This window comes from Canis lupus, chromosome 15, assembly GCF_003254725.2.
Source record: "Canis lupus dingo isolate Sandy chromosome 15, ASM325472v2, whole genome shotgun sequence".
NCBI lineage: Eukaryota > Metazoa > Chordata > Mammalia > Carnivora > Canidae > Canis > Canis lupus.
The window spans coordinates 18,182,094-18,204,354 of record NC_064257.1 but is presented as its reverse complement, the minus strand read 5'-3'; the positions used below and the strand labels follow the sequence as shown (position 1 = coordinate 18,204,354).

The 22,261-nt window shown below is 57.4% G+C and overlaps 2 protein-coding genes across 10 annotated transcripts; one reads left to right on the top strand and one right to left on the bottom strand.

Moving 5' to 3' along the window:
• Positions 1–574: 574 nt before the first annotated feature.
• TMEM253 (transmembrane protein 253) lies at positions 575–11,219 on the bottom strand. Of its 5 annotated transcripts, none has more exons than XR_007402332.1 (10): positions 11,091–11,219; positions 10,636–10,746; positions 10,486–10,542; positions 10,071–10,187; positions 9,823–9,969; positions 9,365–9,441; positions 7,533–7,710; positions 5,633–6,345; positions 5,053–5,121; positions 575–1,203 (listed from the first exon to the last, which is right to left on the bottom strand). XR_007402332.1 is itself a non-coding variant. In XM_035699446.2 (8 exons), the coding sequence occupies exons 1-7, from the start codon at positions 11,196–11,198 to the stop codon at positions 7,575–7,577; spliced, it is 753 nt and encodes a 250-aa protein (XP_035555339.1). In that variant the 5' UTR covers positions 11,199–11,219; the 3' UTR covers positions 575–1,203; positions 7,533–7,574. The 5 variants fall into 5 exon arrangements, 2 of the variants coding, with proteins under 2 accessions (XP_035555339.1, XP_035555337.1); XR_007402333.1 differs by having other exon boundaries at positions 10,071–10,181; XR_007402331.1 differs by lacking the exon at positions 5,053–5,121.
• ZNF219 (zinc finger protein 219) lies at positions 8,105–22,023 on the top strand. 5 transcript variants are annotated; one of them, XM_035699443.2, is made up of 5 exons: positions 8,105–8,253; positions 18,687–18,778; positions 19,035–20,460; positions 20,715–20,846; positions 20,993–22,023. In XM_035699443.2, the coding sequence occupies exons 2-5, from the start codon at positions 18,773–18,775 to the stop codon at positions 21,574–21,576; spliced, it is 2,148 nt and encodes a 715-aa protein (XP_035555336.1). In that variant the 5' UTR covers positions 8,105–8,253; positions 18,687–18,772; the 3' UTR covers positions 21,577–22,023. The 5 variants fall into 5 exon arrangements, with proteins under 5 accessions (XP_035555336.1, XP_025294743.1, XP_025294742.1 ...); XM_025438958.3 differs by lacking the exon at positions 8,105–8,253 and adding an exon at positions 13,286–13,426; XM_025438957.3 differs by lacking the exon at positions 8,105–8,253 and adding an exon at positions 13,808–13,903.
• Positions 22,024–22,261: the final 238 nt, after the last annotated feature.

The window sequence follows — 22,261 nt, the reverse complement described above, 5'->3', positions numbered from 1 at the left end:
GAAGCCCTATCTCCTCCCTCCTTTCTTCCTCCCCCTTTCATCATTTGTTTATTCTTCCAGATGCACTTTGCAGTAACTACGGTTACCGAACAAGGTGAAAAACTGGAAGTAGCAGCTGTGGAAGCTGAGAGCTGCCAGTAGCCGCATTATGGTGCAGCCTCCAGATCTCGTTCCAGTTTGAGATCATGAATTCGCTGTGGCACCAGCTGCCACATTTGAATGATTTCCTCCAGTGGCACGCTCATTGTTAATGTTTTAGCGACTGAAGAAGTCAGAATACCGCACAGGAGTCTGTATGTTGAGTGGAATGGTTTAAGGTTCCTTCTGACTCAGTCTATTTACTCATTTGTTCGGTAAACATTGAATGTCTCCTCTACGTCATTCACTTGGCTAAGTCTGGGGCTGTGAAGAATTGTAAAACATAGTTCTTGCTTCAAAGGTGGACACATAAATGATCATTTCACTTGTAGGGAAAGAAAAATAAAACTTTTCTCTGTCTTCGTAGGCTTAGTAGCTGAAGCTTGCAAATTAAGTTGACAGGAGTCAAATTAACAGGAGAGAAAAGGCATACAAATTTTGATGTTAATATTTTAATTTTTATGTGCACAGAGAGCCTTCATAGAGAAGAAACAGAGACCCAAAGAGGAGATTAGATTCAGGGCATCATATGCCATTCTAATAAAGAGTGAGAAATTATGGAGAAGTGACAAGATCAAGGAGAAAGGAGTTTGGGTTTCTAGGGCATGTAAGTTGTAGTAAAGGAAATATATGAGGAAAATTGTTGGAAGAGAACGGTTATCTCAGTAAGGTTTGTTTGTGCAGGACCCATCAGGGTGCTGGCTGGCTGCCACGAGAATGGCTGTTTTTCCTTGTCTTGCTGGAGGAGGAATATCTTCCCGAACAGAGCTTTTTGTCCTACTTTTAGGCAGATGGGGGAAGGCAGAGAGTTCTGAGTTTTCTGCTTATTTGCCTTTAGCTCAAAACAATCCTTATGCTGATGTGGCATATTTTGGGGTGGCCCATCCTGATCCCCTTCACAATAAAATGTTGGAAGTCTAGAACAATGTGTATAGTGCGTTAAGGGAGCATTGAAGAATTATAGTCTGGGTGGTGGTGGGAGAGGTCAGGGAAGCTTCCCAAAGTAGGTTAGGATTCAGCTGAGTCCCGAAGGATCAGTAGCAGTTGTGAAGCGCTGGTGTAGAGCTGAGAATAGAAACAACAGCTTAAATAATGCACAGAAGAAAGAAATATATGTGCTAAAGCAAGACGTTTTGACTTAGTTATTTTTTCATGATATGGCTTTCACTTCCTACTAGTGTTTTTTTTTTTTTTTTTTTTTTAATTTATTTAAGCAATCTAAACACCCACCATGGGGTTTGAAATCAACCCTGGGATCAAGAGTTGCACACTTTTCCAACTGAGCTAGGCAGGTGCTCCCCTACTAGTGTTTTTTTTTTTTTTCCTACTAGTGTTTTGTTTTGATTTTTCAGTAGTGGATGCCACAAACAGCAGTGACCCCCCTCCGCCCCGACGCTGCCTATCACTGAGCCAATGCTGTCATCGTTGTCCTCCTTGTTGTCATCATTATCATCACATCATCATCCTTGGGCTAATTAGAAAGACAATAAAGAGGGAGAGCGTGAAGTGCAAAGATGGGGTGGAAGGGTCTATCATATACATTTATCAGGACTTTTTTTTTTTTTTTTTAATGTTTAGGCTGCACCCAATGGCATCTTCTCAGATTGCTCTCATTGAAGAATGAAGGGAGAGGATGTGGGAGATGGCCCTGGAAAGGCAGGCAAAGGCCAGGCCACTGGAGGCATTGAGCCGTTTTAAAAAACCTGGACCTGATCTTGTAGATGACCGGGGTGACTGAAGGGCTTTTCAGCAGGGAAGCCATGTGGTCACATTCATGTGGCTACAAGCAAGACTTATCTGAGAAGAGCAAGCGCGGAGGCACAGAAACCTGTAAGGAGGCTCTTCCCGTGGTCTGGGTGAAGGGCAGTGAGGGCCTGACGTGGGGCAGTGGTGGTGGACAGAACTGATTCAGGAGCAGGAGAATCTCTAGAAAATGAGCATTTGGCTACAGGAAATGAGGGCATCGAGCTTAGCTTTCAGCTTGTGTGGCCAAGTAGAAGTACTGGTTAAGATAGAAAATTTGGGTGAAAAAAGAGAGAGAAAATTTAATAAAGGAACAAAAAATTCAGAAAGGGGAATAAGAGGCAGACGACGGGGGTAGGATTTCAGGCTTGGGATGTGTGATATGGTTCTTGTTGATCTTTGTAGGTCTCCTCCTTTTCAGTATAAGAATGTTGGGGAAGTTAGACTTAAGTTCTTGAAATCCCTCATATCGTATCTCTCTGAGGGAGTGGTTTTTAAGCAGGAGGGGACATTTGGCAAAGCCTGAAACATTTTTGATGGTCATGACTTGTGGGAGGAGTGCTATTGGTATCTAGTGGTTAGAGGTCAGGGCTGCTGGGAAGCATTCTGCGTTCCCAGGGACAGCCTTTCACAACAAAGAGTTATCTGGCCCAAAAGTCGGTAGGACCATGGTTGATAAACTCTGTTCTAGGGACTAGACGAATACTTGACACCTTACTTTACAATTATGCCCAGAGCCAGTCATTCTGATGAGAGTATGGATGTCAATTAAAACACCCGTGCTGATAAGCCAAATCCTATTGTTGGAAGAGAAATTAAAAGTCATCTGTTCTGAACATTCAGTCGATGTTTAAATAGTTGCTTCAACGACCTATCAGTGAGAGTATATAGCACAGAACACCTCTAACATATCCAGAGGTTGAGAGCCAAGTTCAAAGCAGCTCATTCTTTTGAAAAGTTTTCAGGTTTTTCTCTTTTTTGATCTAAAATTGGCCTCTCTGTAACAAGTAACCACTGGACCCAGCTTTGCTTCTCAGCTTCATCATAATTATCTTTGAGATTTATATATATTTTATTTTATTTTATTTTTTTATTTATGATAGTCACACAGAGAGAGAGAGAGAGAGAGAGAGAGAGAGAGAGAGAGAGGCAGAGACACAGGCAGAGGGAGAAGCAGGCTCCATGCACCGGGAGCCCGACTTGGGATTCGATCCCAGGTCTCCAGGATCGTGCCCTGGGCCAAAGGCAGGCGCCAAACCGCTGTGCCACCCAAGGATCCCAATATTTTAAAGATTTTATTTATTTATTCATAGAGACAGAGAAACAGGCAGAGACACAGGCAGAGGGAGAAGCAGGCATCATATAGAGAGCCTGATGTGGGACTCGATCCAGGGTCTCCAGGAGCACGCCCTGGGCTGCAGGCGGTGCTAAACCGCTGCACCACCGGGGCTGCCCTATCTTTGAGATTTATAAAGACATCAATCCTGTTTCTCCTAGGCCATGACTTTGAGTCCTCTAGCTTTATCTAAAGCTTAAGTGTGAGTCTCTAGCATTTTCTTCATACATAAAGGGTACAAATAATTATAGAGAAGCAAAACAAATTAAATTATCTTGGGGACTTGGATTTGGGTGAAAACATTTAAAACAAGAAAAAACTGGGCAGCCTGGGTGGCTCAGCGGTTTAGCACTGCCTTCGGCCCAGGGCATGATCCTGGAAGATCCGGGATTGAGTCCCACACTGGGCTCCCTGCATGGAGCCTGCTTCTCCCTCTGCCTGTGTCTGTGCCTCTCTCTGTGTGTCTCTCAGGAATAAATAAGTAAAGTCTTTTAAAAAAATAAATAAAACAAGAAAACTTTATAAAGGCAAGGAAAAACACCCAAGAATCAACAAAGACAACTCATTACTTTGGACAGAACATAGGAAAAGTTTCTGATAAAAATAAAGATTCAGATGATAAGTAGAATTAATCTAAAATATAAATAAGGTGGAAAAAATATATACAAAGAAGGAAAAACAAAAGAAACAGAAGACAACTCCCATTAAGTAAGTAGCATCTCACTTTTAAAGAGAAGCACTACACACAGGCTCAGTAGGACGCTATCCGCAGCCTGAGGCCCTAGGAAATTATGCAAGGAGATTCTTCCCCTTGAAATTTTTAAAAAAGATATTATTTATTTATTTGAGAGAGAAAGGGAGAGCATGAGCAAGGGGAGGGGGAGAGAAGCCGACTCTCTGCTGAGCAGGGAGCCCCACTTGGGCTTGATCCCAGGACCTGGAGATCATGACTCCTGCTGAAAGAGGCCCCCACCCCAGGAGCCCCCACAGAAGCCCCCCACCCCGAATTTTTACACATTTACCCCTATTAATGGGGTTGTGGTATAATGAGGGCTTTCTATAAAAGGTGAGCATATGGAAAATATATGGGAGGAGACAACAACCGAGGGACAGTTTTACAAATTTGCTTTGGCAACCAGAAGGTGTTTTTTTTTTTTTTTTTTTTTTTTAAAGAGTTTATGGGATGCCCGGGTGGCTCAGGGGTTGCGCATCTGCCTCCGGCCCAAGGTATGATCCTGGAGACCCCGGATCAAGTCCCGCATCGGGCTCCCTGCATGGAGTGTGCCTCTCCCTCTGCCTGTGTCTCTGTCCCTCTATGTCTCTCATGAAAAAATAAATAAAATCTCTTTAAAAAAGTGATGTCCAACCACTGAGCCACCTAGGTGTCCCAACTGGAAGGTTTTAACACAGTATTATAATGAATAAAAAATTAGCACCAACTAAAAATGCTTTCTGCTTTTCCCTCTTGTGGAGTCCCTACTCGGTCACCAGTAGTCCAGAGTCCCTGGACCCTGGGGAGGGACCTCTGATCAGTACAGTGCGCAGACCCTGTCATGTTTATAGGAAACATTGCCTCCCTGCGACCACACTGCTACAGTCCTGCTCAAGCTATCAATCGAATCCTGAACTTGAGGGCGCCTGAGTGGCTCAAGCCCTTAAGCATCGGACCTGGGCTCAGGTCATGATCTCGGGGGCCTGGGATGGAGCCCAGGTTCGGGCTCCCTGCTCAGCGCGGAGTCTGCCTCTCCCTCTGCCCCTACCCGACGTTTGAGCTCTCTCTCTCTCAAATAAATGAATAAAATCCTTACAAAGAAACAAAACCAAAAGACAAATACCATGTTGAGGAAGCATGGGCTGGGCAAGCCAAGGTGAAGGCCGTGGACTCAGAGCAACACAAGATGGGCCTGGTGAGAAAAAGAAATCCAGAAGGCCACCAAGGTAGCCTCTTTTCCCCAAGAGTAGGGTGCCCCAGCCCCGGGGGAGGGCACACCCAGGCCAGGCGGGCAAGGTGAGCTCTGATATCGCTGGCAGCCGGGGTCACTGCCTCCAGGGCTTCTGCCCAGCAGCTGCAGGCTCTCCAGGGTCCCAGGGTGACGCCCTGGGGGACCCCCTGCAGGGGAGGCCTCGCGGAGGGCCCAGGCCACGAAGACTGTTCGCGGGGACCCTGTGGGGACGCCTGGGCGAGACCGCGACCTGGGCAGCCCGGGGGCCACGAGGTGGCAGCAGAGGACACAGCCCAGGCCCGCCCCCAGCCCTGTGCAAGAGCAGGTCTTTCATGGGAGACCCCTGGCCGGGGTCTGTAAGCTCGTATCCAAGGCCAGAATAAAGGCCTGCGCTGCAAAGAAAGGAGGGCAAAATTCACCACCAAGGCGATTTCCCAGCTACCAGCGAACCCAGCTGCATGTGAAGTCACACCTGAATCGGGTATTTCTCCAGGCAAGGCACGGGCAGGGGTGGAGGCCTTGGAAAGCCGAGGCCGCAGGAACCTTGTCCCAGCCGCTTCTTTCTGTGGCATTCTGATAGGGTGGTAATTCAAGTGAAACGGGAGTGACTTCCACCGAGGCTGCCGAGCTGATGAAGGGTCAGCAGGGTGCTGGCTGGGAAGCACTGCCCAGGGCAGAAGGCTTCCCTGGAGCTGCCAGGGACTTCGGGCAGAGGCAGTAGGTGGGGGGACAATGGGGATCACAGGACCTCAGATAACGTCTCTCGGCTGCGAGAGGACGGTGCCCAGGGTGTGGGCACTGGTAGCAAGCGCTGGGCCTTAAATCTCTGGTCTTCTGACTTGTTGAATCACCTAATGCTCTTTGCATTATAAACCCTAGCCCCACCACCCCTCACTCCCAACACCCACTCCTTACAACCGGAAGTATCTCTAGACATTGCCAAGTAACCCCTAGTGGGCAAAATGCCCTCTCCCCGAGGATCAATGCCATAGACAGATACTGATTTAAAAAAAGGTTAAGGGGATCCCTGGGTGGCTCAGTGGTTTAGCACCTGCCTTCAGCCCAGGGCGTGATCCTGGAGTCCTGGGATCAGGTCCCACTTCAGGCTTCCTGCATGCAGCCTGCTTCTCTGGGTCTCTGCCTCTTTCTCTCTCTCTGTGTATCTCATGAATAAATAAATGATATCTTTAAAAAAAAAATAAAAAAAAAGGTTAAGAAGGTAACATTAAACCTCTCCAAGACTTGAATTTCGGGAGAGGCCTCCAAAAAGCATTGTACACCCAAAACATAAGAATTCCTATCATCAGCTTGAATAAGGAAGAGCCTACAATTGAAGGACAACAGGCTGACCCTGGCCCTCAGTTTAAGAAAAATTCATTCTCAACATTTTAAAATCAGAAGAGTTCACATTTAAAAAGTCAGAATTTCTGGGGTGCCTGGCTGGCTCAGTCCATTAGGTGTCTGACTTCAGCTCAGATCATGATCTCGGGTTCCTGGGCCCAAGCCGCATCGGGCTTCCTGCTCAGTGAGGAGTCTGCTTCCCCCTCTCCCTCTGACCATCCCCCGCACTCCCTGGGCTCATGCTCTTTGTCTCTCGGTAAATCATTTTTTTTTTTAATATAATCTTTTAAACAGAAATAACTAGTCAGAATTTCTGGCTTTTCTAGGAAAACTGGAACTATGCCAACACCAGGCCCACAGGCCCACGTGGCAGTAATTGGGTGGAGCCGAGGGGGTGTAAAATCTTGAAGCAGACTGTGTGCGCTCTAGTTCGCCACAGTTCCCACCAATTCCTGTTACATCATCCGCAATCTGTCTCACTCATTTTCACTACTCCTCATCCCTATCGGCAATTTATTTTCAACCTCCGAAGTTGCCTTATCCTTTGGAACCATTTTCCCGTGTGTGATTCTATGTTAGCCCCGATGCTCCGGGAAGGTAGAGGATAAATACTACGATTATAATCTCCAAGCACGCGAGGAGCACTTCAGAGAGGTCGACTTGCGCAAACCCACACAACAAAACCAGAATCTCAAATTTCCTAACTCCCAGTCTTATTATTATTATCATTATTATTTCATGGCAACGTTTCTAGTGGGAATTCCATTTTGTCGTTTAGGGAACAGAACCGAAGAGGTAGGTATGGGCGGGAGCAGAGGAGAGGTCCAAGGGCTGAGCTGTTCAAGAATCACCAGGAACGATTAACATTTTTTTTTTTTTAAGGAAATGATTTTGCTCCCCTTCTCCCAGGCATTTGAACCGGCTGCCTCGCGGTTGGGTGTGGCTGGAGGTCGCGCCCTGGCCGACAACCGACAACCGGGGGCGTCCTGAGGAGGCAGAAGTGTTTGAGCGCGGGAACCACGCAGGCTCACCTCACGCACGCGCGTGGGTGGGGGCTCCAGGCCGCAGGCGCCTCAGGTAGCAGAGCGCCCGGCCGGGCTCCTGCGGACGCGCAGTGGGACGCGTGACGTGGGCGTTGTCGGGGGCCCCGGCGTGCGACTTGGAATCCCCGACGTGTGTGTTCGAGCCCCACGCTGGCCACAGAGCTTGCTTAGGGGAAAAAAAAAACAAAACAAAAAAACTAAAAAAGGTTTGGGGCCTGCTACAAAAGCACGGCCTGGACTAACGTGACCGACCGAGTCCTCTGCGGGGCACTGACCTGCTGCCAGCGCTAGGACGCAGCCCGGGCCTCTGAGGAGCCCGCCATGAGCTGCCGCGCGTGTCTGCGAGACAGGCCGCCGGGCGGGCTCATCACCCCGTTCCTCCTCCGCCACCGTCTTCCGACTCCCGTGCCCCGCGCACGGGGGCTCCGCGGTGCCCGGCCCGGGAGGAGGGAAGGGGGTGGCCCGCTTCCGGCTCTCTCCACTCAAGAGCCTAATCCCGGGCTGTCTCCACCCACTGGTGCTCGCGCGACCTTGTCACGGGGCGCGGGCCCTCTCCCAGGTGTCCCGGCCGCGCCGCTGCGGGCGCCCCACAATGCCGGGGCCGGGCAGCCAGGCCGCGCTCTCGCCTCAGCGCTGCAGGCGCCGCGCTCTGGGGACGGCAGCCTCCTCACGTGGGAACGATAATGCGTGCGGGGCGCTCGCCTCCGGGGTGAGTTCTCTCAGGGCTCCAGCCGCGGCCCCCGTCGAGCGCCGGCTTTGCACACGTGCAAAGGTTCCACGCTGCGGGGGCTGCGCTTCCGGACCCGACGGCGGCCGGGGTCAAAGGTCGCGGGGCCGCGCGAGGCCGCGCCTGCGCAGTGCACCTCCCGCCGCGGAGAGGAAGGGCGGCGGCGGCGCGGGCTCGCGAGAGGCGGGGAAGCCGCAGCTCGGGGCGCCCGTGCCCGCCCGGCCCGCGGGCGCCGCGGAGGGAGGGACGCAGGGAGGGCGGGCCCCGGGCTCCTGACTCATCAGCCCCGAGCCCTTTCTCGCGCGCGCTCCGAGTCTCAGGACGTCGCATCCGGGCTCCGTGCGCGGGGGGAACCCGGCTCCGCGGAGGGCCCGTCCCCAGCCCGCGGGCCCCAGGCGGCCGGAGGGAGGGCGGCGGCGCCCCCGCGCACGACACCCCGCCGGGCTTCCCCCGCACGCGGGGCCAGTGGTCGCGTCCGCGGAGACTCGGCTAGACCCCGACCGGAGCGCCTCGCGTCGCGCCGCGGACACATAGCGCCCCCTTCCCGGAGGGGAGGCTCTTTATTTCCCGGCAGGCCCCGGGGCGGCGAGGGGCATCCTGGGACTTGTAGTCTTCGCGAGAGGAGCGAGGAACCGGATCGAAGGGGGCAAACTAAAGCACCCAGGGACTCGATTTCCCCGGGCTTGCGGTGGGTGGGATAGCGAGAGGCGGACAGAAGAGGGGGGGGGGGATGAGGCGGGCGCGAGGCTGCGAGGGGAGGCGATGGGCGGGGCGGGCAGGGGTGGAAGGGGGCACAGGGGTGCAGCCTGTGTGAAGGACGCCCTGCAGGCGGGGAGCCTTTCGGGGCAGTGGGGGGACGCCGGAGGACACCCTGCGGAGACCCTGCCCCGGGTGCGGCATCCCTGGCGGGGACGGCAAGAGCGGGGCCTAGGCGCACGGAACCTGAAGGCTCTGCCTGGACTTCAGGCGGGTCCAGGGGACCCCAGCCGGCCCCGCGGAGTGCAGTCGGTGTGCAGTCGGGGCAGGAGGGTCGGAGGACGCTGGGCTCCCGCGGGGCAGCCGAGCCCGACCGCCGGCCTCCCGGCCAGCTCACCCGCTTGTTGCGTTTGTTGTGCCAGCCACCATGGGACCGTCCTCCGGACCGGCAACTTCCTCCAACTCAGGGAGATCCTACAAACCAGACGGTTGGGAGGGGAGCAAACTGTAGGGGTGAGAAAGGAGGGATCCCAGAGAAACAACTTCCTCTTTTTCTTCCATTTCTTTTTCCTTGTTCCCACAGTCCTTCCAATACTTAGGCAGCTCCCTAATGGTCTCCCGCCTTTCTAGTCCCACCCATTTAGATACCCAGTTCCCTCTTCCCCACCACTACGGAGGAAACGCCTAAAGCCAGAAAACCAATCCGTTGCAGGCTGTGACCCCTTCCCCCTTTCTACCCCCCACTAGCCCCATTATTCTTCCTTCAGCGCCACTGACCATGATAGCCAGTAAAAAATAAATAAAATAATCATTTGCTAGCTAACTGCTCTGTACTTTCCTCCCTGCCCTCAGTACCTCCTGCAGCTCCCGGTAGTGCAGACTCTGGCTCCTGCAGCATCCTGGCTTCCTCTGATTCAGCAGGAAGAGCGAGTATGCGGAGACCAGCACTCCCCCTAGGGTGAAGGCCTCAGTACTGAGCTCCAGCACCAGCAAGCCCGCCAGCTGCAGGTAGACAGGTTGAGGATACTACAGGGAAGCCAGCACCTGTTTGCCCCTGCCCCATTCCCTCTTCACCTCCTCCTCCCACCTTCTCCTTCACTCACCTGTACCTGGGACAGGGCAGCTGGGGCAGGCCCCAAGGCTGTCTTCATCACCTCGACCACCACCACGATGAAGCCCAAGATCAGACTGAAGATGTTGAGTATCATCATGGTCTGCACCTGCCAGTGAGCCAGCTCAGCCCTGCCCGGCCTAGGAGACTCCTGGGAGCCCCAAGCCCCACCTGCAGCTGAGCCCCAACACAAAACTCGACTCCTCTTCTTCCATCTCTAAACGGGGCCATCGGGCCTCTAACTTTCTTGCGTTACCTCCTCAGTCTGTTAGGCGGGTCAGGGGCAGAGAGCTCAGGGTTTGTTAACATTCAGTCACTTCCCGGCCTGAGTGGTGTGCGTGTGTGTGTGTGTGTGTGTGTGTGTGTGGTGTGTTGGGAGAACAGTGCCGCATCCTGTGCCCTCTCACCTTCCAGAGGCGAGGTGCTCGGCGCAGCTCAAGGGTAGCAATCCCAGTGAGGAGACCCTGAATGGTGGGGAAGGCAAGTGTTGAGCTCTGGCTTCAGGGAGGAGGGGCCTCCAGGACCCTCCTTCCACCCTCCCTTGCCATGGCTCTTACCAGTGCCCCAGGCCCGAGTGGCAGTGCGGTGGCCATGTGACAAGCAGAGTTCAGGCAGGCCACGGAGACAGCAAGTGGCACCACAGCCACTGCCAGCCACAGCTGGCTCACCTGGAGGCCACACGCGGGGCATGTGAAGGGCATCCAGGGATCCGCAAGCGGGAGGAATGCAGGTGGGCGGAACGCAGTCAACCAAGGGCAAGTGAAGGAATGGGGTATTCTTTAGTGTTTGTGCCTCGTGTCCTAGTTACTTAACTATGTGTTTTCCCCACATGATGGGATCTAATTGGAGACTAAGGGTCTTGCTTCATTATTCTACGTTTTCTCCACCCTCCTCCCACTCAGACACTAGCACAGCTTCAGGCATGCGGTGGGTGCTCCCTAAACATGGATACAACTGAATTGGGGCTACAGTTGGACATTCTAAAGCCTGAGGCGGGGCAGCCTGGCCTCACCGCCAGCGCCAAGAGGTGCCCATTTTGCCTGTGCCGTGCCCAGTGCTGTAGCTTTTCCAGACGAAGACTGGAGCTCTCCTGCTCCCGCCGAGCAGCTCTCTCCTCCATGGCTCCCTTGCCCACTGGAGTTCAGTGCTTCCTAGGCTGGGAGAAATGCATCGTGGCGCCTATCAGCAGATAGGACGTGCGGCAACATCTCTTTCAGCTGTCCCTTTGCCCGCTTCCAAAATCCGGGGAGTTGAGGCTCAGGGCCTCAGACCTACCTGGTCTGAAGATGCTACTCCAAAGGGATGGGACCCAACAGGGCCTGGAGCTCCTGGCAGGGTCCGGTAGCTCAGAGCAGACCACAAACTTGTCCTGGCAGAGACAGGCTGTCAAGGCTGGGTGGGGTGGGGCAAAGGTCCCCACGAGGGCCTAAGGTTCCAGGGAGCGGCCATGGGCAGGCACCAGCCTTGGGTCGTTCCACAAAGCACGCAGCTCTGCCTTGCTCTGTCCTGCTTCTGCCCATCTGTGGGTCTTCTGACGGCTCACCCCATCCCCATGGACACTACCACCACGGGCCCCAGTTTTCCCCTATTTCCATCTAGTTGTTCTCCTTTTTTGCTTCCTCCTCAAATTACCTGCTGTTCCCCAGGGAAATCCCATATTACGGTCTGGATTGGTCCCTTGTCATTACTACTTGCAGTGTTGTCTCAAGACCAGGCAAGGTTTAATTCCCCTGGCTTCCTGTCTCTCACTTTCTGGACAGTTTCCCCCTCTCTTCTTCCTTTCTTGAAGGATTTACTCTGGACTGGATGCTAACTTAGTAGATGGGGATCCCTGTTCATAGCGGGGCGGTTTTTGTTTTTGTTTTTGTTTTTAGTGTTACAGTGTTCATTTGCAGCTAGATACGTTTAGAAAATAGTCCCCAAATGGTCAGTCCTGGGCAGGACACTACCGCAGCAATGACTATTTTTGAGAGCTAGAAGTTGCCTTGCAGTCAGGCCCACCTGGTCTAGAATCTCAGCTTTGTTGCTTTCCCAGCTGTGTGACTTTGGGTACATTATTCTACCTGTTTGCACCTCGGTTTGTTCAGACTGAGTAATAAAAAGGGGGCTAACAACATGACTGTGTGGGCTTGTTGACTCGCGGTGGGCACTTAACAGCCATCAGTGATGCGATGAGCTCACACAGATATGCCTGATGCCCGTATACCAGAGGCTTATTCAGAAGCTGAGCTGCGCCCGAATATATGCTCCATGGATCAAAAATAGGAAAGGAGTCGAGCCTGGGATCTGGAGCAAAACCAGACCTGTGTTCAAATCCCAGATCTCCTCGGATGACCTTGGGCAAGTTACCTAATCTCTCCGTCTCCTTATCTATCAAGGGAAGTTAACAATACGGATGCCTATACAACACTCAAGGAGTTAGTTGCTTTGCGTATTAAAAGAGAAAATGCAGTGAACTAGCTCAGCCTGGCACCTACCACTTAAGTGCCCAATACTTGTTAGTGGCTATTAACATTATTATTATTACTGTTGGTAGAAGAAGACGGGGCCAGAAGACGCCTGGGGGTTAGTCCTGACAGTCAGGGTCCTGGGAAGCAAGTGGTGCTGGGCCAACACTCCCTGGAGCACTGCGTCCCTTCCTTTTTCCTGGGGAGTGGGAATCACACTTAAAGGGATTCCGAGAAGTTCTGAGTCTACTCCCAGCTCAATCCGCATGTGCATTAATTTCCTTTGGTGGCAGTGGCCCGACCATGTGAAATGCCGGGCTTGCTCTGCGGGTCCCTGAGCTGCTAGGCCAGTGGCGAGACCCTTTGGCTTCATTTTCCGTACCTGGAAGTGCAGGCCTTATCCTCCAGGGTGTTATTGTGAGGATCCTCTCCGACTAAATGTGTGAACGGGCATTCCGTCAGTATGGATCGGGTCTGAGCTCGCCGCCTGGGAATTCGGAGCCCCGTCAGGGTTGCACTGTGCCCAGGGCCGGGCGCCCCCAGCCCCTCGTCTCTGCTCGTCCCCCTCGGTGCTAAGCACGGTGCCTGGTGCCTAAGCAGGAAGCAATCAGTAAATATTTGTCGTATTGAAGAGCCATCAGGGCGACTTAGGGAATGGAGAGGAGAACTGGAGAGGAAGGAGCCGGATCTGTTTATCAAGAACAGAAAGGACCAGGGAGTAACTTTAATAATGTTTCTTGTACGGCCGACATTAACTATCTTTATCATCGCCCCTCCTCCTCCTCCCCAAAAAGAGAGACAGAAATTGTAAGGGAGAGGCTGCGAGATAAAGCCCCAGGAAGAACTTCCCGAGTCCGTGCATGTCGGGGCAGAAGGCGCGGCCCAGCCAGCTCCGTCCCTGGTATGTCCGGGCGGGGGGCGGGGGCGGGGGGCGGGCGGCGGGCGGCGCGGGGGCCCGGGAAGGACGGCGTGACCTTTGGGCATCCCCGCCGGCCTCCCGGGGAGCCGAGCGTGCGTCGCACCCCCGCCCCGCCGCGGCGCCCCGGCCCCCGCCCCGCGCCCGCCCCGCGCGCCTCCCGGGGTCCCCGCGCCCCGCGCCCGCCCGCGCCCGCGCCCGCGCCCGCTCCCGCGCGGCCCCGGCCCCGCCGCGCCGCCCCCCGCATGCTAATGGCCGGGCCGCCTCCCGCCGCACACAATGCGGGCCAGGGCCGGGGGCGGGGGACCGGGGAGGGGGCGGGGGCCGGGCCGGGGGCGGGGGGGCCGGGGCCCGGCGCATCTCCCCCGGCCCCACGTAACGCTGACGCCCGCGCCGCCGGCCCGCCGCCCGCCGCCGCCGCCGCCGCCGCCGCCGCCGCCCGCCGCCGCCCGCCCGGGGCCCGTGAGTAGCCGCTCCCCCCGCGCCGGCCCCCCCCGCCGCCCCCGCCCCCACCCCCGCCCCCCCGCGGAGGGGGGGCCGCCCGCGCGCCCGGCTCGGAGCAGGTGCAGGGGGCGGGGGCGGGGGAGGGGCGCCGGCGCGGCCCCGAGCAAACTTCGCCCAGAGCTCCCGGGGGGGCGGGGTGGGGGCGGCGGCCGCGGGCGCGGGGGCGCTGGGGGGCCCCGGGGGCGGGGGCGGGGGCGGGCGGGGGCCGGGGCGGCGGGGCCGGGGCGGCGGGCGGGGGGGCGCGGGCGGCTTTGTAGGGGCGCGAGGGCAGGGCGCGGGGGGCCTGGGGGTGCGGGGCGGCCGCGCCGGGAGCCGGAGCGGAGCAGCGCCCCCCGGCTTAGGTAGGGCTGCGGGGCGAGGGGGCAGGGACCCGAACTCTACCGGAGCGGGGTGGGGGAGGGGCGAGGCTGGGGGGTGCTTCCCTCTCCGCGTCCCAAACAAAGTGTCACAAAGAGCTCGGCCGGCGGCAGCGGCGGAGGCGGCTGCAACTCCGCTTTTGTTCTCCCGGCCGGGGTAGCGAGCCCTGGCCTCCCAGCCTCCCACCGCTGCCCCCCCATCCTCCTCCTGGCTTCTCCTCCCCGGGAGGGCACTGGGGTGCTGCTGGAACAATCCCCTGTGCGGGATCACAGGTCCTGCCCTACTTGCCAGCCTGCTTCTGGGAAGGAGGTTTTTCCCAGAGGCTCTCCTGCCCTGCCCACCCCCCCTCGCCCCCCCCACCCCCACTAGCCCCTAATCTGAGGACTGAGGCTCATATGGGTGCTAAGACTCTGACCTTTCTAGGGTCAGCTCCAGCTAAGGGGACTTAGGGCCGGCCCCCTCGCCGCCTCCCCCCAAATCAGGGTCCTCTGGAACTTTCAGAAGAGAGGTCAAGTTGGGACATGCTTGGGGAATAAGCTTCACTATGGTGGGGGCAGGGGGCAGTAGGGCAGCAGGTGTACCTTCCTCTCCTTCCCTTGCTGTATGTTTGGAGTCCATGACTGAGGTGCCATGCACCCAAATCAGAAAAGTGAGGTTGAAGGGAAGGAGGCTTTAACCAAGAACTCGGTGTAAAAGATGGGCATGCTGTGACGTGGGGTCAATTCAGGGTTCCTCCCCGAGCAGGGAGGTTCAGAGGGCCGTGGAGAGGAGACCCTAACAGGGAGCTACTGGCATGTGGTTGTGATAAAAGTGGCCTTGACTCCAGACCACCTAAGAAGCCCCTTTCTTTCTTGCCTCCCCTTGTGCACTGTTCATAATAATTGGTAGCGGACCTCAGAGGTGTGGGGCTCTCAATGGAGGGAAGAACATCAAGTATTAGGAATGACCAGTGACAGAGGTTTAGTCACAAGTATGCCTCAGAAGTCCTGAATCCCTGCCTCTTACACTCTGCCCCTAAAAACTTTTGAATCCCTGGTTGGAGGGACAATCTTTTGAGGTCCCGCACTCAGCGGATGCTTCTCTGTACGTGTCCTTGTTTCCGAGTCTTCTTACCAAGCCTCCCAGCCCTCCCTAATGCTGTAAGGTTTGATGGTCCACATCCCCTTCCCCACCAGCTTTCCCAGCACATGAAAATAATTGGCCTGTTGCTTTGGAAAGATTGCCGATCCCTAACCCCGGCCTGGTATCCTTATAGAACCCAAATAAGGGCCACATAACCCCTGATTCCCAGTGGAGGTGGAAAGTAGGTCAGTGCTACTGTCTGGCCAAGTCTCGTGGATGGTGTTTAGGGCCTGACTATAGAAAATGGTGTGATTATTGCCCGCAGGCAGGACATGCATGTCGTGGGTTCCAAGGCGGTTCTTAGACCTAGGACCCTGTCAGTGTTCTCTCCTATTAAAACAAAACAAAACCAAAAAAAAAAAAAAAAAAACCCAAACCAAACAAAACCCCTCATGGGATCTGGTGCCTGGGGCCTCCTTTGGTGTGGAGATGATTCAGGAGGTCTTGACTGGGCCTGGGAAGGTGTCTAAGTGGGTTTTGTTGATTTGAGGCTTACCCTCCTCCAGGGAAACTCTCCCTGCTTGGGAATTCAGCTTCAATTTAGGCCTCCTTATATATCACTTTTTTTTTTTTCATCCTGGCAAATGCTATGTGCAAAGCAGGTCTTTTGTTTTTGTTTTGTTTAGAGAGAGGAAGCTTTGCCCTGTTTCTACTCTACTTGCTCCCTATATGCAGTCCAGCCTCCTATGAGGTATTTTGTTTGCTGTCCTACGGGCAGTTTCAGGGGCCCTAGAATCTTCTCAGAATCAGAGTATGTGCCCATAGGTTAGTCAGCTATGACCATGCAGTATTCCCAGCCTCCCCCCCTCCTCCCCCACCATCTGCTTCCTCTGAATATACCAGATTGGCTGTACACCAGGATGTTCCGGGAATCCCCAGGAGAGCAACAGAATGTGATGGACCCAAATACGATGCCTCAGTAACTCATTCCAGGATGTACAAACTGTAACTGTCAGGACACTCCTTAGAGCTAATTAAAATTCTTCTAGTTACATCTATTTTTTCTATTACATTTATCTATTTTCAGTGACATCCAAAAGGCCAAAATAATCCCTCTGGTACCACTGGTTTCTCCCCCACCAGCCCCCACCAATGGTTCCCAGATAGGAATTCTTAAAAATCCTCTAGCTCTTCTCCGAGCTTTATCTGTGGCACTAAAATGGCAAATGAGGCCCCTCTAGCTCCTGCTCGCCCTTTCTATGGTACCGAGGTGGCCACAGTGGCTCCTGTGGTAGCCCACTGCACTCTCCATGGTACTGAAGGGATGACCATTGGTTTTTAACATCTCTCTGGGGTCCAGAAGAGTCCCGTGACTCAGAACCACAAATTTTCAAGTGGGAAGGGACCATCCATATAAATGAGTCCAACCTCCTTATTTTACAGATGAGTAAACTTGGAGGTCAAGTGATTTACTGAAGGTTGCAGGGCTATTAATAGTCAGACTGGCCCCACAATAGCCTCGTACTCCTTGGTCCCACTCTTTAATTCACCTTTGATGACACTACCCACGGAGCTTAGCTGGGCTCTTGGTCTCAGGGAAGGGGTTTATTTGGAAGATCCAGAAGATGACGGTGGATGCCCTAATTCGGAGCTACAGACGTACAAATATTAAACGTGGTGGTGGAGGTGGTTTACTGACCCTTGAATGAGGACACTTTGTCAATCAGCCTCCTGTTAATAAAATTCCCTTAACCCAGATTTCACATGTAACAGGTACCTGGCCCTTCGTGGAATCTTATCACATTCATTAAATGTGAAAAATTAAAGAAGCCTTGGACCTCCAGAGCCTTTTCTCTTTGCTGATAAGCGGGCTGACTCCTGGCCCAGTTCTCTTCTGTTAAAAATCCTTAACCAAAGTAATACTTGAGTCCTTTTCTTTCTGAGTAACCCATTTCAGTTTCACAATGCCTATTGTAAGGAAGTTCTTTATATCTCAAATATTCTTTATATCTCAGGCAAAAAAAAAAAAAAAAAAAAAAAAATAGGTTAGGCCCACAATCATCCAGGCTCGACCAGATCCCATTCCTTGTGTAAGCAGGAAGGTAGGCTGGCGGACTTCTGTTGCATCCTCCCCAGGCCTCTTTCCATGAATGTTAATTCTGGGGTTGCTTCTAAGTCCTAATGCTTACCTCTGCAGCTTAGAATCAGGAGAGCCCCCACCCCCACCCCCCCAATCCTCTCAGTGCTCTTCTCCTTCCTCAGAACTGGAGCTCTGCACATCCCAGGCCCAGGGAATTTCAGCCTGGAGAATTTTAACCCTTTCCTGCTCAGAGCGTGTGCTGAGCCCCTATCTGTGCAGATGGCCCGGCCCCGCCCCCCGTCCCTCACTCCAGCCTCTTGAGCTCAGAGCCAGTGTAATCCTCCTCTTGTGTGAGGGAGCCTCTCCCCTGCAGAGAGGAGGAAAGCCTGCCTCGGAACAGCCCTGGACAAAGGGGCTGAGATGCCCCATCAAACTGCAGGCTGCAAGGTTTGAAACACGGGGATGAATCCTATCTGGTATTTGCAGTTTTTAACCCCTTCCCCAGGCCAGCAGCGCCCCTTAACTTCCACTCCTCCCCCAACTCTCTCTTCATTCCCTCTCCCTCTGGCGCTCTCCCCCTTCATGCCCCTCCCCCTCTGTCTGTCTCCAGACTCTGCTGCTGGGAGGTGTTTCTCTCCCATGCATGAATGAGTCTCTGTAATGAATGGAAATGAATGGATCAGGAATCCAGGCGGAGGGAGGGAGGACGAGGGGGAAAAGACAGAAAGACAGGATAAGGGCAGAAGGAAGGACTGTGGAGTGTGGGAGGATGTTTGGCTGGCTGGTCAGTTAGGGGTCTGAGAGCAACTGGTCTCACTTGGATAACTGGGGAGCACGGCAGGCCCACCCCCATTTGCTCATCAAGCTACATAGCCTAACTTGAATGAGAGAGAGGGGCATCCTGTGACGGTTTCTACCACCAGGGGGTGGTGGTGGTGGTGATGATGGTGATGATGGTGATGGTGTTGGTGACGACGGTGGTGATGGTAGTGGTGGTTTTGGACTAGGCGCTTAAAATGAATAATTTGGGGCAAGACATCTGGGTTATCAGGGAGCCTGTGGCCTGGGCAAACGAGGGAGCACACATTTTGAAGGCAGCAGTCCCCTCCTGCTGGTGCAAGGAAGGGGAACAGAGGAATAGGCTGCAGGAGTATGGGGTGCTAGGAGTGTGGGGGTGGAGGTGCCTCTTTCCACTGCTGAAAACCAAGGCTCATCTTTACCTCCAAATCTGTGTCTCTCTAGCTCTTCAGCACCTGTTGCCTTCACTAGCAGCTTTTCTTCCTCCTCTTCCCTGCACTCCCCAGAACCAAAGAATGTGAAGGGGGTCCATGGAGGTGAGTGAAGCAGCTGTGGCCTGAACCTGCAAGTACTTACAACTGTACCCCTTCCCTCCCTCCCTCTCTCAGAAGTTCTGTCTGTGGCCCCGACAGCTCCACTCGCATCCACATCCCACTCCCCCCGCCCCCACCCCCGAGGGCAGTGGGAAGGGCGCGCGGTGCCCCGGATTCGGGCCCTCGGGGGCCCTCAGGGGCCGCCGGCCGCCCGCGCCCTTGCCTTCCGCAGCCCCTGTCCTCGCATCTGTCTCCGCAGGCCTCACGTCCCCGCGCCCCGGGCGGCCACTTAGCGCCCTCGCCCCCGGCCTTCGACGGCGAACTGGATCTGCAGCGCTATTCCAACGGGCCGGGCGTGAGCGCCGGGTCTCCAGGGATGGGGGCCGTGGGCTGGTCGGAGAGTCGCGCGGGCGAAAGGCGCTTCCCGTGCCCCGTGTGCGGGAAGCGCTTCCGCTTCAACTCCATCCTGGCCCTGCACCTGCGGGCGCACCCGGGCGCCCAGGCCTTCCAGTGCCCGCACTGCGGGCACCGCGCCGCGCAGCGCGCCCTCCTGCGCTCGCACCTGCGCACGCACCAGCCTGAGCGCCCGCGTAGCCCCGCCGCGCGCCTGCTGCTGGAGCTGGAGGAGCGCGCGCTGCTGCGCGAGGCCCGGCTGGGGAGGGCCCGGAGCGCGGGCGGCGTGCAGCCCGCCCCTCCCGCCGCCGCCGCCGCCGAGGGCCCGGCGCGGCCCCAGGCCCCCGCGTCGTCCGCCTTCCGGTGTCCCTTCTGCAAAGGCAAGTTTCGCACCGCGGCGGAGCGCGAACGCCACCTGCACATCCTGCATCGGCCCTGGAAGTGCGGCCTGTGCAGTTTCGGCGCCAGCCAGGAGGAGGAGCTGCTGCACCACAGCCTGACGGCCCACGGCGCCCCCGAGCGCCCCCTGGCGGCCGCCCCCGCGGCGCCCCCGCCGCCGCCGCCGCCCGAGCCCAGGCCGACCCCCGCGTCCGCGTCCGCATGCGAGCCTGAGCCCGAGCGCGACGCCCCCCCCGCCGCCGCCGCCGCCGAGGAGCCCCCCGCGCCCCCGGAGTTCCGCTGCCAAGTGTGCGGCCAGAGCTTCACGCAGTCCTGGTTCCTCAAGGGCCACATGCGCAAGCACAAGGCCTCCTTCGACCACGCGTGCCCCGTGTGCGGCCGCTGCTTCAAGGAGCCCTGGTTCCTCAAGAACCACATGAAGGTGCACGCCAGCAAGCTGGGCCCGCTGCGCGCCGCGGGGTCCGCCTCCGCGGCGGCGCGCGCCCCGCAGCCCCCCGACCTCGGCCTGCTGGCCTACGAGCCGCTCGGCCCCGCGCTGCTGCTGGCGCCCGCGCCCCCCGCGCCCCCCGCGCCCGAGCGCCGGGAGCCGCCCAGCCTGCTGGGCTACCTGAGCCTGCGGGCGGGGGAGGCCCGGCCCAACGGGGACGGCGCGGAGCCCGGGGCCGGCCGCGGCTTCGCAGGCTTCCGCCCCGCGCCCGCCGCCCTCCCGGCCCGGGCTCGCCGACCCCGCGCCGAGGAGCCGGACGACGAGGAGGAGGTGGTGGAGGCGGAGGACGAGGCCTGGGCCCGCGGCAGGCCGGGGGGGCCGCTGGCTCCGCTGCACACGCGCCCCGCCGAGGGCCCCGGGCTCGCCGCACCTGCCGCGGGGGCGCAGGCCAGGCCCGCGGCGCAGGGTACGTAGGGGCCCGCGGAGGCCCCATCGCGCCCCGCTCCTGCCCCCTCCTTTGTAAGAAAGGGCCTGCCTCTTAATTCTTTAAAAAAAAAGAAAAAAAAAAAAAAAACCCACCTCTGGAGGCCACTTTTGGAGGGCACAGCACCAGACCCCGCCCCAGGCTCCCTCCACCCCGCTGTCTCCATCCCCAAGGGGCGGGCGGCTGGGGGCGGGCGGCCAAGCCCTTCCTGACGTGTCCTTACCTGTGTGTTGCAGAAGAGAACGGGCTGTTAGCTGGAGGGACTCGGCCCGAAGGCGGCCGCGGAGCCACGGGGAAGGACTGCCCCTTCTGTGGAAAGTCTTTCCGCTCAGCGCATCACCTTAAGGTGCACCTGCGAGTGCACACAGGTGAGGGGGGCAGCCTCCGGGCTGCGGGGGGCGGAGGGGGGACGGGGTGGGCCGCGGACTCCTCTGGCCCAGAGGGGCCCCGCGCAGGCAGCAGAACGCAGAGCCTTGCTGGCGCCCTGCGTGACCCCTGGCGCCCCTTCCCGCAGGCGAGCGCCCCTATAAGTGTCCGCACTGCGACTACGCGGGCACCCAGTCCGGCTCGCTCAAGTACCACCTGCAGCGCCACCACCGGGAGCAGCGCAGCGGGGCCGGGCCCGGCCCCCCCCCGGAGCCGCCGCCCCCTTCCCCGCGGGGCTCGGCACAGCCGTCAGGGGCCAAGCCCGCCCCGCAGCCGGCCGCCTGGGCAGAGGGCGCCGCGCACCCCCGGCCTCCCCCGAGCGCGGCGGCGCCCGGGTCCCGTCGGAAGCCCGCCAGTCCCGGGAGGACCCTGCGCAACGGGCGAGGCGGTGAGGCCGAACCCCTGGACCTGTCCCTGCGGGCGGGGCCGGGGGGCGAGGCCGGGCCGGGGGGCGCCCTCCACCGGTGCCTCTTCTGCCCCTTCGCCACCGGAGCCCCGGAGCTCATGGCCTTGCACCTGCAAGTGCACCACAGCCGCCGGGCTCGGGGCCGCCGGCCGCCCCCGGCGGATGCGTCCCCGCCCTACGCCCCCGCACAGTCCGCAGAGACCCCCCCCAGTCCTCCGCAGGAGGGGGAGGAGGGCTCCGGGCTGCCGGGGGCCCAGGAGCGGTAGGGAGCCCGCCTAGGGGCGGTTAGCGTAGTGAGCTCCCCCGCGGGGGCGGGGGGCCTAGAGGTAGTGGGTAGAGCAGCCAGCGGGGGGCAGCGTGGGGCCCGCAGCCGCGCCCCCGCGGAGCAGAGGTGAGGGGTGGAGGGCGTAGGAGGGTGGGCGGGCGGCACCCACCCAGCCCAGGGGAGAGTCACAGTGCCTTAGCAGTGGCGGGGGGAGGAGCGGAGGACGGGGTCCGGGCTGCCCAGGCCTGGCCCCCGGGGAGGAGGCGCTCTGCCGGTCTTCGCTGGTCCATAGGTGACAGAGTTTATTTTTGTACAATGGGTGGGGGTGGGGGGCACTGTACCCTTCTAGCCCCTTCAGGGGCCCCTGTAGACGTCGCTATTTTTGGTACAATTCCTGTCACCCCTGTCGCAGAGTTGTGTCCCCAATAAACAGGTGTCTTGAGGCACAGGGCGCTGCGTCTGTCTGCTTATGTCCCGTGCTCTTCGGGCGTTCTGTCCGGAAATACTTCTTCGGGAGCTTAGTGACCCCCCCACCCTCCGAGAGCTTCGTGCCAAGCAAGACCTCTTGGGCTTTCCCCCACCCTGGCTGTGGCTTCCGCAGCTCTGGGTGGGTGGGTGGGGGAGGCAGGAATTAGCGGTTAGCAAGGAGCCCCGGGCCGGATTCTTCCGCACTGTGGGCTGAGCGG